This window comes from Lonchura striata, chromosome 4A (assembly GCF_050655825.1).
Source record: "Lonchura striata isolate lonStrDom1 chromosome 4A, ASM5065582v1, whole genome shotgun sequence".
In the NCBI taxonomy this organism is placed as follows: domain Eukaryota; kingdom Metazoa; phylum Chordata; class Aves; order Passeriformes; family Estrildidae; genus Lonchura; species Lonchura striata.
In genome coordinates, this window is record NC_140742.1 from 19,324,463 (window position 1) to 19,337,943 (window position 13,481).

The 13,481-nt window shown below is 56.4% G+C and overlaps 1 protein-coding gene across 14 annotated transcripts in view; it reads right to left on the reverse strand.

Moving 5' to 3' along the window:
• Window positions 1-13,481, reverse strand: part of DLG3 (discs large MAGUK scaffold protein 3) — a 78,101-nt gene that overhangs the window by 10,657 nt on the left and 53,963 nt on the right. For 9 of the 14 annotated variants that reach the window (XM_085570440.1, XM_077786607.2, XM_085570436.1 and 6 more), the window contains 6 exons: window positions 11,570-11,726; window positions 11,083-11,185; window positions 5,643-5,757; window positions 1,972-2,148; window positions 1,227-1,302; window positions 555-654 (listed from right to left, as the gene is read on the reverse strand). In XM_085570440.1, coding sequence (XP_085426566.1) covers window positions 555-654; window positions 1,227-1,302; window positions 1,972-2,148; window positions 5,643-5,757; window positions 11,083-11,185; window positions 11,570-11,726 — 728 coding nt within the window. The remainder of the gene's footprint in view (window positions 1-554; window positions 655-1,226; window positions 1,303-1,971; window positions 2,149-5,642; window positions 5,758-11,082; window positions 11,186-11,569; window positions 11,727-13,481) is intronic. The other 5 variants (XM_085570438.1, XM_085570435.1, XM_021534585.3 and 2 more) reach the window with 1 other exon arrangement.

Here is a 13,481-nt window from a genome sequence, read left to right on the forward strand (position 1 = left end):
TGGATCCCCAACATCTGTAGCCAACTACCGAAGATGTGCCTCAGTCATGGGTGGGCAGCAGGGTCATGGCTTCCCTGTGTCCACAGGGTTTAATCCGCTGGAAGGGCTCTCCAGTGGGAATGTGAAGCTGTAAGTCACTTCTAGGGAAGATGGAGCTGGGACCTCCCCAGGTGCTGAGCCCTGGCAGGGGCAGAAGAAGCTCTGCAGGAGGCAGCCAGCCCCTCACTTGGAGGGAAGCAGGCAGAGGGAGGGAGCAGAGCCTGCAGCAAAGAGGGGAGAGCAGGGGGAGGAAGAGCAGGGAGTTGGGTGGGTGTGAAGTTGGATGAAAAGATGAAGACATTGAACATGAGAGGAAGGAAGAGAATGCCAGAGTACAGCTGTTGCTTTCATTTCAAGCTCCAGTTTCTCCCTAGCTGCTGGCACGACTGTGGAGCACAGACCTGAGTACAGGCAGGTGCGAGAACCCCTGGCTATGGAAGTGTGCTAAATCTCTTCCCTCAGGGCAGGGAACCTGAGGGCTGCAGGCTTGCCCTCTCTGGCCAGCTGCTACTTACGTTCCTGTCCGCTGCTCTCCTGGGCCAGGTTCTCTTTGCTCTTGTAAAATGGAAACTTTCGAGAGAGGCGAAAACTCTTTTTACGTTTCGTTTTGATCGACTGAAGAACATGGAGATGGAAGGAGGACAGAAAAAACAGTGGTGTTTAATGCATATGGGGAAAATTAAAATGAAGAGACAACGAGGAGCTGTCAGGGCAGACACCCTCAAATGAAATAATGGAGATTACATGAGACTGTAATGCAGGAAAAAATTAAGCATGGAGAAAAACATGTGGTAGGGATGCTGGGAAGCTGATGGGCAGTCAGTAGCTCTGCAGGAGTAGCTAGGCTGTTTTTCCTTGCTTGTTGGCCTGTTAGGCACTGCTCGTGAGGTGTGAGGGCAGCTACCTTCACCAGCTGCCTGCAGGCAGCTCCAAGCCATGAGCTCTGCCACCCCATCATTCCAAACATGGGTCCTTCCCCAATACTTTTGCACCATCCTGGGCTCCTCTGCTCAATCACTGCATATTCATGGAGGTTTGTGCCAAGCAGATGTGGGTCTGGGGCAGGTCCAGTCACAGCTCTTTGCCTTGGGATTGTTTGAGCTGCCGAGCTTTTGCTGCTGGGACTCATCTTGCCCTCATTAATTACCAGTTCCAGGTGCCTCACTGAGCCTCAGATCAGCACTTACCCTGTTGGACTCAATCATGCCAGTCCTGGCGTGGAACTTCACTGTTTTCAACCGTGCTCTCTCCTTCTTTTCCACCCTGATCAGGAGAGAAAGAGTTGCTATTCCCATCCATGTGCCCTCTACGCTGCCCAAGTGGCTCCTCTGGCAGATAAAGGCACCTTTGGGTGGTGGCCCCACTGGCAAATAGAAGCTTCTTCCAAGGGAGGGTCAGATGTGGAACTGCCTGCCCAGGGTCTGGCCCAGGCCAGTGTCTGCAGGAGCAGGAGAGGAGCCAAGCCAGCCTTCCCAATGGGGATAGACAACAGACTCAAGGCTGGCTTTGCAGACCTGAAGGCAGCAGCAGCCACCTCCTCTGCTCTCTGTGACTTCCCACCTCATAATGGGACCTGGCTACAGAGCTGAACAGATTGAGAGGGGGACACAAGGAGCAGCCTTGCTGTTGTGACTCTGTTCTCACACGGAGACCCAGACTGGCTAACATCCCCACAGGGACCACAGAGGGGGCTGACCATTCTCCTCCTCACCTGGAGTCTCACACAGCTTTGGAGAACACCTACCTAGGGAGACCTGCACACAGCCCCAGGTTGCAACCAAGGTGCCCTGCACGCCGCATGGGGGCAGGTGCACTGGGACCACAAGGAGATCCAAGCCTGAGCAGGGCCCCGAGGGCTGCAGGGCTTGCTTGCAGAGTTTGGGGGAATCCTGGGGTCACCAAGCGTGACAACTCCTGCTGACAGCCACTCACCTCTTCTTGCTGGGGATGACCCCGATCTGCTCACTCTCACCATGGGGTGTGACGAGCCTGGCTTGCCACCACTCATCATCGGAGGCATTGATGACATGCAGGATATCCCCGTAGGAGAAGCTGAGTCCCTGGCTGGGCAAGCAGCTGTCCCGGGTCCGGTCATAGTCAAATAGGGCTCTGAGGAGGAGCAGAGAGCAGCGATGCCTTCTCTGAGTATGGCCAGGCAGCAAGGGCAGCAGCAGTGCCAAACTCCTGGGGCACTGTCACCTTCATGCCTTAAAAAGTTTAACCCAAGCTCTGCCAAGGTGAGCAGTGCTGCCAGCCACTAGCACATCCCTTGGCTGACAGGCTCAACACAAACCCTGAAGAGTGCAATGCAGGAACAACAGTGACTGAGACTGGACTGAGAGAACTCACTGCTGACCTCAGCTGCAGGATGCACACGAGCCACACTGAAAGTGTCTGTGGCAAGTGAGTGGGCCAGACTCACAGCAGCAGCCTGCAGGAGGGCTGCTCCCCACCATCCCTCTGTGGCTGTGGGGCCAAGGAATGGGATGGGAAACATCAGACCTCACTGCTGGTGGGTGGTTGCACAGGCAGAGACCACCAGACCACCACAGCATTGAGCATAGCCTTTATTTATGTACAGAGCCTGTGAATGAGGAATGCATCTCAGAGTATATATATATGCTTCCACAACTGATCCTTCTCATACCCCTAAACACCTCCTCTGAGAACAGTTTCTTTAGTTTAAAATTATCTTCAAAATTAAACTAACCAGCTATAGAAAAGACTTTAGTTTTTTGCTAGAGGAGCACTAATACTTTTCCCACACATGGACATCACACACAGCACTGCAGCCTGTACTCATAAGAGGCTCTCCGTGGCTTCAGCTGCAACTCATTCTACTAACATCAAATCACACAAACTGTGCCTGCTTTGATGCATCAATTTGCAAAAGCACAAAGAAAGGAACGGGTCATCAAAAGTACTGGCAGCAAAACCCTGTATTTGCTCCCGGGATACAGACCCCCAGCCCAGTATGGGCCTAGGCACTGCAAACACTGACTTGCTGCTGGTTTAATTCTGGCCCTAATAAACCTTCTTCACGCGGGAGAGACATCCTCTGTTCTGCTCATTACCCTCTTCCACTGTGGGAACTCCAAAGGGGATCTAAAAGCACACTTTAAGTGGAAGGGCTGTGGGATCATGTGGCATATCCCTGTGGAGCAGCAGAGCTTGGAAGGCATTTCTGCCAGGGGAGTGCTGGGCTATGAAACCTTTCAGGGCACTTGGGGCTGGGTCTTGAATGGGAAGAAGGGCTGCTCCATGGGGAGGGCTCTTTGGGACAAGACCCAATGTGCCCTATGCATCCAGATACATTCAGCCACCAGATCTGTTCTCCTTGCCCAGCTTGCTCAGGGCTGGGGCAGTTCTTGTGCCTGTTCCCTCTGCATGGCAGCATGGCTGGAGCTGGCAGCAGAGCACTGATGAGTGCTCTGGCCAGAGGTAATCAAGCCTTGCAGGCAGCTCCAGGCCAGAAGATAAGGCTGCATGTGGCTGGCAGGCAGTTGTGAGGTCAGTGCCGCTGGCCAAGGCCCTGGGGAACTGGTCAGACCGGTTCCCAAAGGCAGGCAGGCTGTGAGGAGCCCTGCCCACTCTGTGCACCCTGCCCTGCAGAGCGGCACAGGGCCCCTGCTCCTCCTGCAGCAGCCACTGGCACCCCAGGACAGGTACAGCAAGATCTCTGCACAGGCAGGACACCTGCAGAGCCAGCACAGGAGGCACTGGCCACCCCAAGGCACGGTGCTCCGGGAGACCGGCCCCTGGCTGCGCTGGCCTGCAGGACCCGCCGTGGTGGCAGCTCCACTCTGTCCCCAGGCCAGCTGACAGCCAGGAGAGCAGATGGCTTGGCTGGAGGGCAAGGAAGCAGTGCCAAGGATTCCCATGGCTTCCTCCTGATGGCCAGGCACAATGCCTGCCTGACCTCCATCTCCACCCGGCAGAGCCCCAGGGCTGGCAGACTTTGCCCTGCGGCAGTGCAGAGAGGTGACAGGCAGGATGTGAACCTGCCTTGCCCCTGCCTTTGCTACACAAAGATTCAGCACCCCCAAATCAGCTCCAGAAGGCACTTGGGTGCCCAGATCCAGCCCTTCCACAGCACAGAGGATGCAATGCAGCCACACAGGGTTGACTCAAGCAGCTGGGTAGCAAGTCCTGTAATTGAAGTCCTGTCCGCAGCACAGCAGCTCAGCTGGTTTCGGGTAAACTGTACTTGAAACTACCCCGCCCAGAAGGGCTGGGGCAGCCTGGGCACCCAAGCAGCTCTTTCAAGCACGTTTGCAGGGTGTCTGTTGAGCAGAGTGTTGTGATGGGCCATACTGGGGAAAAGCTCTCTCCTGGGATCACCCTCTTAGCAAGGCACAGCCCAGATCCACCTGGGCTATGTGTGAAGGGACACAGTGCTGTGGATGCCTCTAAAGCCCCATGGTGGGGGGATGCACCAAGAATTACGAAAAGCTATGAGTAGCATGGAGGCAACAGGGAGCTCTCTGGTTCACAAGAATTCTTTGATACATGAGCACCTTTCCAGGGAGAGAACAGACTCAACTCAAGCTGGACCCAGCCTAAACCCTCCTCCACACATGAGGGTGTTCACAGGACAGCAGGGGAGTGAGGGCAGGACTAACAAGATGATGTTTATTCAACACTGTACCCAGCTTGTTGCACACCCCCAGGAAGCTCTGAGATGCTAAATCAAGCAAGATGCCTGCAGAGACTTGTGGGAAGGTGTGAACTGCAGGAACCCAGAGCTGCAGCTCTCCCCTCCTGCCATACCAGGATTGCAACATATCCACCATGCCTGAAGTCCTCCTGCATGGAGCAGCCATGCAATAGGAGATGCAGGCTGAGGCTCATGCAGCCTTTGTCCTTGCCATCTTCTCACAAGGAAGGAGAAGCATCATCCCTTGCTCCTATCAGCCTCACCTGCAACAGGCTGTTCAGGGTTAGGATTTACAGGATTATTTTAATTACCAAGTTAAAATTACTCATTAGTGCTCATCCCACAGGTGCTGCGGCAGGCAGGAGGTGGCAGGAGGCAGGCAGGGATTGTCCTGTCCACACAGGACTTGCAGCAGTTTGAGCTGCATGGCTGTTTAACCCCTGCCTGCCAGTCCTGCACCTGGCTCCAGACCAAAAGTGCTCTGAGGGCTCAGAGCAATAATCCTCCTAAGAGCTCATCTCCCATCCAGCCAGATCCTGACAGAAGAATGGCAGGACTAGACAAGGAGAAGCCTGTTAGCTGGCTCGAGGAGAGTGCCCTGAAAGCTGCCACGACCTGCTTGGGGCAGAAGCAGGGCTGGATGTCCACCATTTCCCTGTTTTCCAGTGGTCCTCAGTGTGTTGGCCAGCAGCCACCCAGGCTCTGCAGACACCACTGTTTTCCAAACTGAGGAACAGTCCTTGGGAGAGGCATTTGAGTACCCAGCCTTGCCAAGCCAGCGCACAAGCCCCGCTCTCCCTGCTGCACCCTCCAGGCCTTGTGATGCACCCACAGCACTGACTCCCCAGGCCCCTGACACGCTTGCCCCCGAGGCACCGCAGAGCCCAGGCTGAGCCGCAAGCACCCCCTGCACCCCGCGGCAGGGACGCGCCCATCCCACCCTTACCGGACATAGAGCGACCGCTTCTCGCTTGTCCGGAGCGAGCCGGAGCCGGAGCTCATGCTGCTGTTCATCATCTGCTCCCGCAGGTCGTGGATCTTGGACTCGAAGCGGCTGTACTCTGTGGGGACAGGGCTGGTCAGTGCAGGCACAGCTGCCCCTGGGCTGATCCCCACACCCAGCCAGGCCTCCCACAAGGCATCTTGCCACGAGCCTGTCTGTCCCCGCACATGAGGGACGACAAAGCTGAAGAGGTTACAGAACTCTGCAGGAGTTCAGGCAGGGCATCTGGAGCAGGCAGCGTTCCAGCTGCTCCCAACCCCACCACAACTTCCCACACAGCAGCTCAGGCAATGGCTGCTGTGACCTCCACTGCTGCTAAGCTGCAGCTCCTTGAGGGAAAGGCTGTGCGGGACTTGGCAAGCTGCTGACCTACAGAGCAGTTCAAAACATGAAGAGAGAGCAAAAGCCCCACCAGATCACTGCTCACCAGCTGGAGCAGCGAGACACAACTTCAGCCACTGGGGGAGTCCCCAGCTACCGCTTTGTTGGCAGCAAAGATCTTCTCCTCAGCAGGAATGGGGAAAGCGAGGCAAAACACAAAGTCCCTGCCCTTGGAAGAGGAGCAGGGAGGAGGAATTCACCTTTTGCTTCTACATCCCAGTGGCAGAGATGTGCAGGAAGAGCTGGGGAACCTTCCAGAAGACACCAGCACCTTCCTACCAGGCAGCTGGGCAGGAGCAGCCGCCACCAGAACCCCAGCCCGACCTTCAACCAGGAGTAAAGGTCAGGCTGATATGCAGAGGGTGGAGGCACCTAGCCTCCCTACCCAGGGCTGAATGAGGAAAGTGCAACTGCAGCTCCAGGAAAGCTGCTGGCATTGCCACAGCCCACACTGCCAGATCTTGCCTCACATCCTTGATTTTGTCCCTTGGGCACATCCTGCAGTTACAGGTGAGAGAAGACCATGCTCATCTGTGCTGTAAGACTTGCCTAGAAAGTCCTGTACATGACCTAGTGGTATAAATGTGACTTGGGTTTTAATTCTGGGGAGGGGAGCATAGCATCTCAGCTGTGGAGGCAAGTGCTCGCTGCAGAGCAGAGGACAGCTGTGCTGGGCCTGTGGAGCCACATTACATGGGGGGAGCAATAACGCTGTTCGAAATGCTCTGTAGGCTTTGTTTTGGAGCCAGCCCCTCTCCCATGGATTGTCAGTGCAGACAAAAGCAGGGCTGGGGTTGTAGGATGATGCAGCTGCAGCTCGGCATTTCCTGACTCCACCCCTACAGCCTGGGTATCCCCCTGCTACACCCAGTTGCCAAAGATACATTTTTACTTAAGGACTGGGAAAAAAAAAGCAATAGACACAAAAACTGCCAAGTGGCTCACAGAAACTCCATGCAAAGCCCCTTCTGTTATGCAACATCAGGCAGAGCCAGTTGCCTAATGCAGAAACCATGAGAACCCCTGACTGCCCCATGCCAAGGGGCACCCACTGCCTCACCTGCCTTCCTGCTGGCAAAGGGAAACACAGATGCAGGAAGGCATGGACAACACTTATTTTACAAGAAAACTGAATTCTGCCACTGAAGCAGCAGCAGGGTTTTACGGAGCTCTCAGCAGATAGGAATGAGCTTCATCTCATTCCACATCTCTTGACCCACACAGCTCATTCTCCTTGGAATACCCATAAGCTCTTGAATCCCAGAGGAGCATTTGTCAGAAGTGGGTACAACTTCTTCGTAAACCCTCTTTGGTACAGAAGGGCTGTTTCCCCCAGAAAGCACCACTACAGCCCTTGTACCCAGCTAGGTCATGGCAAACCCTGCTGGGGCACAGATTCCCTGCACACCCCACACCGAGGAGACCACTGCTCCTGCTACACAGACCCACTCCTCCTGCACCCCTCTTTTCCACAAGAAGCGTAGAGGATGCATTGCCTGGGATTGGACAGGAAACATAGGGCAAAAGGAGATTTCTCCACCCCTAGCATCAGGGTGGGGATATTGGAAGTGGAACTTGTGGATGCCGCCGCCCTGCCAGAAATGGCTTATGCACCCCCCTGCAAGCAGCCCAGGGGCAAAGTAATCAAATGCCCCCATTTCAGCTAGGGCACTTCACAGAAAGAGCCTTTCCTAGTTTTGTTGGAGTGGCCACGCTGCTTGGAGGGGTGGGAAAAGCCCACTAACATGACAAGAAGCACAAATCATGCTGGCTGCAGCAAGCTGAGGGACACAGGGGCTGCTCTGGCTTTAACTCCCAGAGAGCAAACACAATCTTGCCCTAGGAAGGGAATTCCAAGGAGTCACCAACCCAGATTTGCTGCAGCTGTGGGAGGGCAGAAAGTAGAGGAGCAGCCAGCTCCAAAGCCCCACTGCCTCCCTCCCAGAGCAGGAGAGTTACCCCAGGGTTACCCCAGGACTGAGCACAGCGTACTCCCAGGTGCCACGGGCACACTTTTAACTGCACATTAGAACAGTCTAAGACAATTACCAGCAGATCACCCAATCACCCCCAGCACGGAGTGCTCCTGTCTTTGCTCCCTAACTTAGGGCCACCTCAGCTCTGTACTTTGACTCTGGAAGACCTCCTGTGCAGCTGAAACTCTCCCAGGAAGCTTGCCCAGGGTGCAGCAGCGGGGAGGTGAGCCAGGGCTGATCCTCACAGTGTTCAACACGTTCAGGACATGCTTATCAAGACTGAAAAGTATGTAACAGGTGAGCCAGCACCTCTTGCTGTGAGTGCCATTGCGCTGTGTGCCAGGATGTTTGCACTTCTCACTCAGCAGCTCGATAAAAACACCACTGTACCCTCCCACTGCTTTTCCTTTTCCAGGGCGTGGGTGTTCCTAGAGCTGGGCCTGACTCTGTCCCCTGGGGTGAGCTCCATGCCATGAGTGTAATTCCTGAGTGTACACATGCTATAGACCACTATCAACGGGCAGGGATCACGTGCCTGCCCCAAGGATCCCAGAGCCAGCATGCGTGTGTGACACACCTGCAAACACACCCAGCAGGCCAACAAAGCCGTGGGTCCGCATCTGGGAACCAGGAGACAGCACAAAGGAAAGATGTTGGCAACCAGGGGAGCTACACTGGAAAGAAACAATGAGTACACATAAAGCCCTGTACCAAACACTTCTGCCTAGGCCCAGGCTGGGCCACCAGCAGAGCCCAGCCGTGCTCAGTCACAAGTTTCAGCCCAGCCACTTGCAAAACTACCAACAGCTTCAGCCTGGCATTTTAGCACCCTGGCCCCAGATACCTTCCCTCTGCACAGACTCCTCCACAGGCCTTGGAAAGCAGAAGGAAGCACAGCCATAGGGAAAGCTCAGAAGCTTTTAGAACTCATTGCACAGCTCTGGAACTCCCCTTTGGACAGATTGACTCAGAGAAAGGCCATAATGCAACTTTTTGTATTTTCAGGTGAGGAATGTCAAAGCTTTGTTGGATGGCGTGTGAGAAGGGGGAATTGCTAAATCCAGGTGATAGCAGGCAAAGGTCAGGGGAAGAAGTGCTTGGAGGGAATGGACCTCACAAAAACTCCAAGGAACCATCACTCCCCTTCCTTGACAGCAGGCAGCAGTGGTCAAAGGTGCTGGTGCTCAGAAGAAAGGCAGGACAGAACCTCCTCTTTCTAACCTTTCTTGGTTTGGTCTTTGCTTCTTTTCCCTCCTAGTGTCTGGCAGGACAAAACAGGGAGGGCCCCTCATCCCTTGAGACCTGCACAAGCAGCCTCTCTTCCACCTTGGAGCCCCAGCAAGGTCAGACACAGAGCACATTGTGCTCACCCGGTACCCCAAGGCAAGCCCTGCCCACACTCAGGTATGAGAAACAGGTGCCATCCTCTGCCTCTGCTAGTGGGGAAGAACTCAAATTCCCTTTCCCACCAACATGTCCTCCTTTGGCATCCTAAATCCAGCTCTCTTGCTCTTTCCACGTGACAAACATGGAAAAGGCAAACATTTGAGAGTACACGGCCCATTGAGTGGGTCCAGCCTCACCCACACTGGGGGCTCACACCTGGGAGATCTTTCTCTGTAATTCCCAGCCCTTCAAGCCTCTGGAGCGCTGAGGGCAACTTCCAAGTTACAACCGCCTGTACTCCACAGCCACAGCACTGCCACCTGAGATGGCTGCAGCCCACACGTGCCAGGAAAGTCACCAGCTACAACACACTGACATTTCCGCCTCAGTCTAAGGGGGTTTCAAAACATCTTGTCCAGTTTGACATTTAACCACTCTTGATTGGTGTCTTTGCCAAATCTCAAGTGGCAAAGGGAGCCAGAAATACAAGAACATTAAACTCTTCCTGGAAAGAAAGTAAAAAAAAAAAACCAAAATCAAGCCAAAACAAACAAACCCCACACCCACAGCACAGCCCTGAGCAGCACCAATGACTTCACACCCCAGTGGCCTCTGCCACGGGATGGAAGAACAGTGGACACAGGGACCAGCAGGACATCGCCCAGCAATGCCACAGAGGAGGCACAAGATGAAGGGCATGCCTGGGGGGGACATCGGCCTCCTTGGAGAGGACTAGAATAGCTGGTGGAGAAAGCCAGCGGGGCCCAGGAGAGACACGTTTTCCAGCGGATGGGAACGGCTCATCCCAGCAAGTGCACGGTGCCGCCCTGGGCACGGCCGCAGGCCCGGGATCACCCCCGGCCCCTGGCTGGCCGGCAGGGCACCCTCCCAGCCCACGGGCCTCGCTCAGCGCTACTGCCCAGGGGAGCTGTGCGCAGGCAGCTGCCCGCTCCCTTCCCTACCCTCAGCGCCACCACCGGCCCGGCCGCTGCGAGGAAATCGGAACCCAGCGATAGCGAGAGGCTCGGAGCGGCGCCCCAGGTGGGATGCTCAGAGGTGGGGACGAACTCCAACTCAGCAGCGACGCCCCGGTTCCAGCCCCACCCGCACCGCCGTTGCCCTCCAGGACCCCTCAGCTCTCCTGACCACGGGGTCCCTCCCGCAAGGCCCGTGGGACCCCACGGAGCCGGGCCTCGCGGCGACGCCCTCCGGCAAGCAGCGCTCTTCCCCTCCCCCAGAGACGACCCCGGCCCGTCGAGCCCCCTCGCGGCCCCGCTACCGGGGGTCGCGGCGGGGCTGCCCGTGCGGCAGAGCGCGCTCACCTGCAGGCGGGGCGCGGCCCCGCACCCGCCCGGCCGCGCACAAAGCCGCGCAGGCACGGCCGGCGGGACGCCGCGGCCCCGCCCCCCCCGCGCCGGCCAATCGGCACCCGCCGCGCCCCGGGCCACGCCCCCGCGGCGCCTCGCCCGCAGTCCCCCGCCCCGGCCCCTCGGCAGCGCGCCGGCCATGCCCCGCCCCTCATCTGCATATCACAGCCCCTCATCTGCATATCAGACATCATCTGCATATCACAGACACTCGTCTGCATGCCCCGCTCGCCTCGTCCCCGTCCCGGTCCCGGTCGCCCGGTGTGGCGGTACCTTCGGGCCGGTACTGCGCGATGATGGTCACCGTCTGTCCCGCCCGCTTCAGCGCCGCTGCCGCCTGCTCGTGGGTGGCGTTGCGAAGATTCACGCCGTTCACCTGCCGGGACAGAGCGGCTCCGCTGAACCAGACCCGTGTGGGCACGAACCACGGGGGTCTGCCCTGCGCCTCGGCCCCGCTGCCCCGCCTCTGTACCGGTACCCACGGTACCCGCGGTACCCACACTCCCAGAGCCTCATCACTCTGCCACTGCACCCCCAGTACCACGCCTGGTACTGGCACTTCCAGTACCGGCATCCCCAGTACCTGCCCTCGGCCAGCCCAGGCACCAGGGCTGCCCCCACCGCAAGCACCCCGGGGCCGTGCCAACACACTGGCACCCGGTATGAATCCCACAGAACCGTGCTTCGGGTGGTAGGGAACAGCTGCCCACCCGGGGCTGTGGGAGGCCATGAAGGGGCAGCGGGTGCCCCACCAACTCACCGAAAGGATACGGTCTCCTCTCCGCAGCTCCCCACTGAGGTCAGCAGGGCCTCCAGCCAGGATGAAGGACACAAAGATCCCCTCACCATCTTCCCCTCCAACAATGTTGAAGCCCAGGCCGGTGGAGCCTTTGTGCAGGATGATTTTCCGGGGCTCCCTGGAAGAACACATAATGGACAGGGAGACATTGGGGTGAGGAGCAGCAAAGCTGATGACAGGCTTTTCTGTGCCCAGGGTTTGTGGCACATTGGTGGGGCTGGAGTCACCTGAGTGCAGCCTGGTGTGACTCAGCCCTCAGCACTGTGGAGACTCATAAACCAGAAGAGGTGGAAGGCGGTGTGACATGAAACACAACACGAAGACAGAGCATCCACAGTGAAATGACACACAGAAACTCTGAACTGCAGGGTGGCATCAGAAGACATGAGCCAGGAGGGTGGGATCAAGCCCCTCCACAGCATGGCAAGTGTGCCTACAACCCCATGCACCCCTCCAGTGCCACAGACTCTGCACAGCTCAACAGAAGTACTGCATTTTTTGATTACTTAATTCTGTCACAGCTCAAACAAAAGGTAGGCAAAAGCAGAAAGACAGCCTGGCATCACCAAAACTCCAGCATCAGTTTTCGTCTAGGAGAAAAAAACAATGTGATGGGAATAACGGCAGCTCCCAGATCAAGCTCTGGACAGAAATAAGGAATAAATTATACTAGACAATTACCACAGGCTGGTGGTGATTGTAAGCCAACATGATACTGGAGACCATCAGTGTTATCTGCTGTGGCTGGATCCTGGGCACTTCCTCAGGTACCACAAGGACCAAAGGCCTGACATTGAGCTCAGCAGCCTGATCAACCACTCACCTGCCAGGTATCTGAGGGAAATCTCTGGGTTATGTTGGGAGAGATGCTGGAGCCCAGGCATGGCACTGAGTGAGGGCACCCTAAAATGCTGGCAGACTTGTGCTGAGAGAACCCTGGGGCACTGGGGTTGTGGGGGCTGGAACACACCAGATCCAGGAGATCAGGAAGACCATGGAGATGCTCCGTCAAAAGAGGATCCACCCCAAGTCCTTAACATGTCACCAGTGCTTGGCTTAGGTGCAGTGGTGAGAGGGCAGGGAGGGCTGCAGCTATCAGTCCCTCTGCAGCAAACCTGTGCCTCAGGCTAGAGTTCTCCTAAGGGAAGAAATAGGTCAAGTTTCTGGGTCTGCAAACCCTGCCTCCAACCAGGACATGAAGTTGCTCTGCCCCTTGGGTTTTGCTGCTGCCCAAGCAGTGTGCAGGAAGCACAACCTCAGCTTAGTGTAGGGGGAAGCATCCCCAGCACCTGTGAGGACCAGACAGTTTGGTGGAAGGTAAAGAGACCTTACAAGAATGAGGGGAGGAAATGAAGCCCCAGACAGGTACATCACAGGTCTCAGTCCTGACGTGCACTCTTGACTTCCATCCTCCTCACAGGAGGCATGACACAGATCATCCAGACAGATCCCATGCTGAGTGTCACAGTGTTAACACTGGGACCTTGGCACAGAGCAGCTGAGGGGATCCTGTGGGGCTGTGCTGGGTCTGGTTGCTGTGGTGGAACTCACTGGTAAACAGATTCTTTGGTTCCCAGCCCTAGGTGCTGCAGAACATGAGGGTCACTGGAGCTACATCCACATCTAAGTAGCACTTGTGCCCATTGGAGGAGGAGAGGCTGCTTTTTCTAAGGAATGGCTTGCAAGAGCCTCGTGGGAGACAGCTTCTTTTCCAGGGCAGCTGCTGCCTTTCCCCACACCAGTGAGTTGCATTTGGACCACACTGGTCCCAGTGCACAATCTTGGTGCCAGCAGGCCTGCAGTGATGGAGCTGTCCTGGGGGGTCAGCAATGCACAGGAGGCTTTCAGCACTGTCCTGGGAAGCACGAGCCAA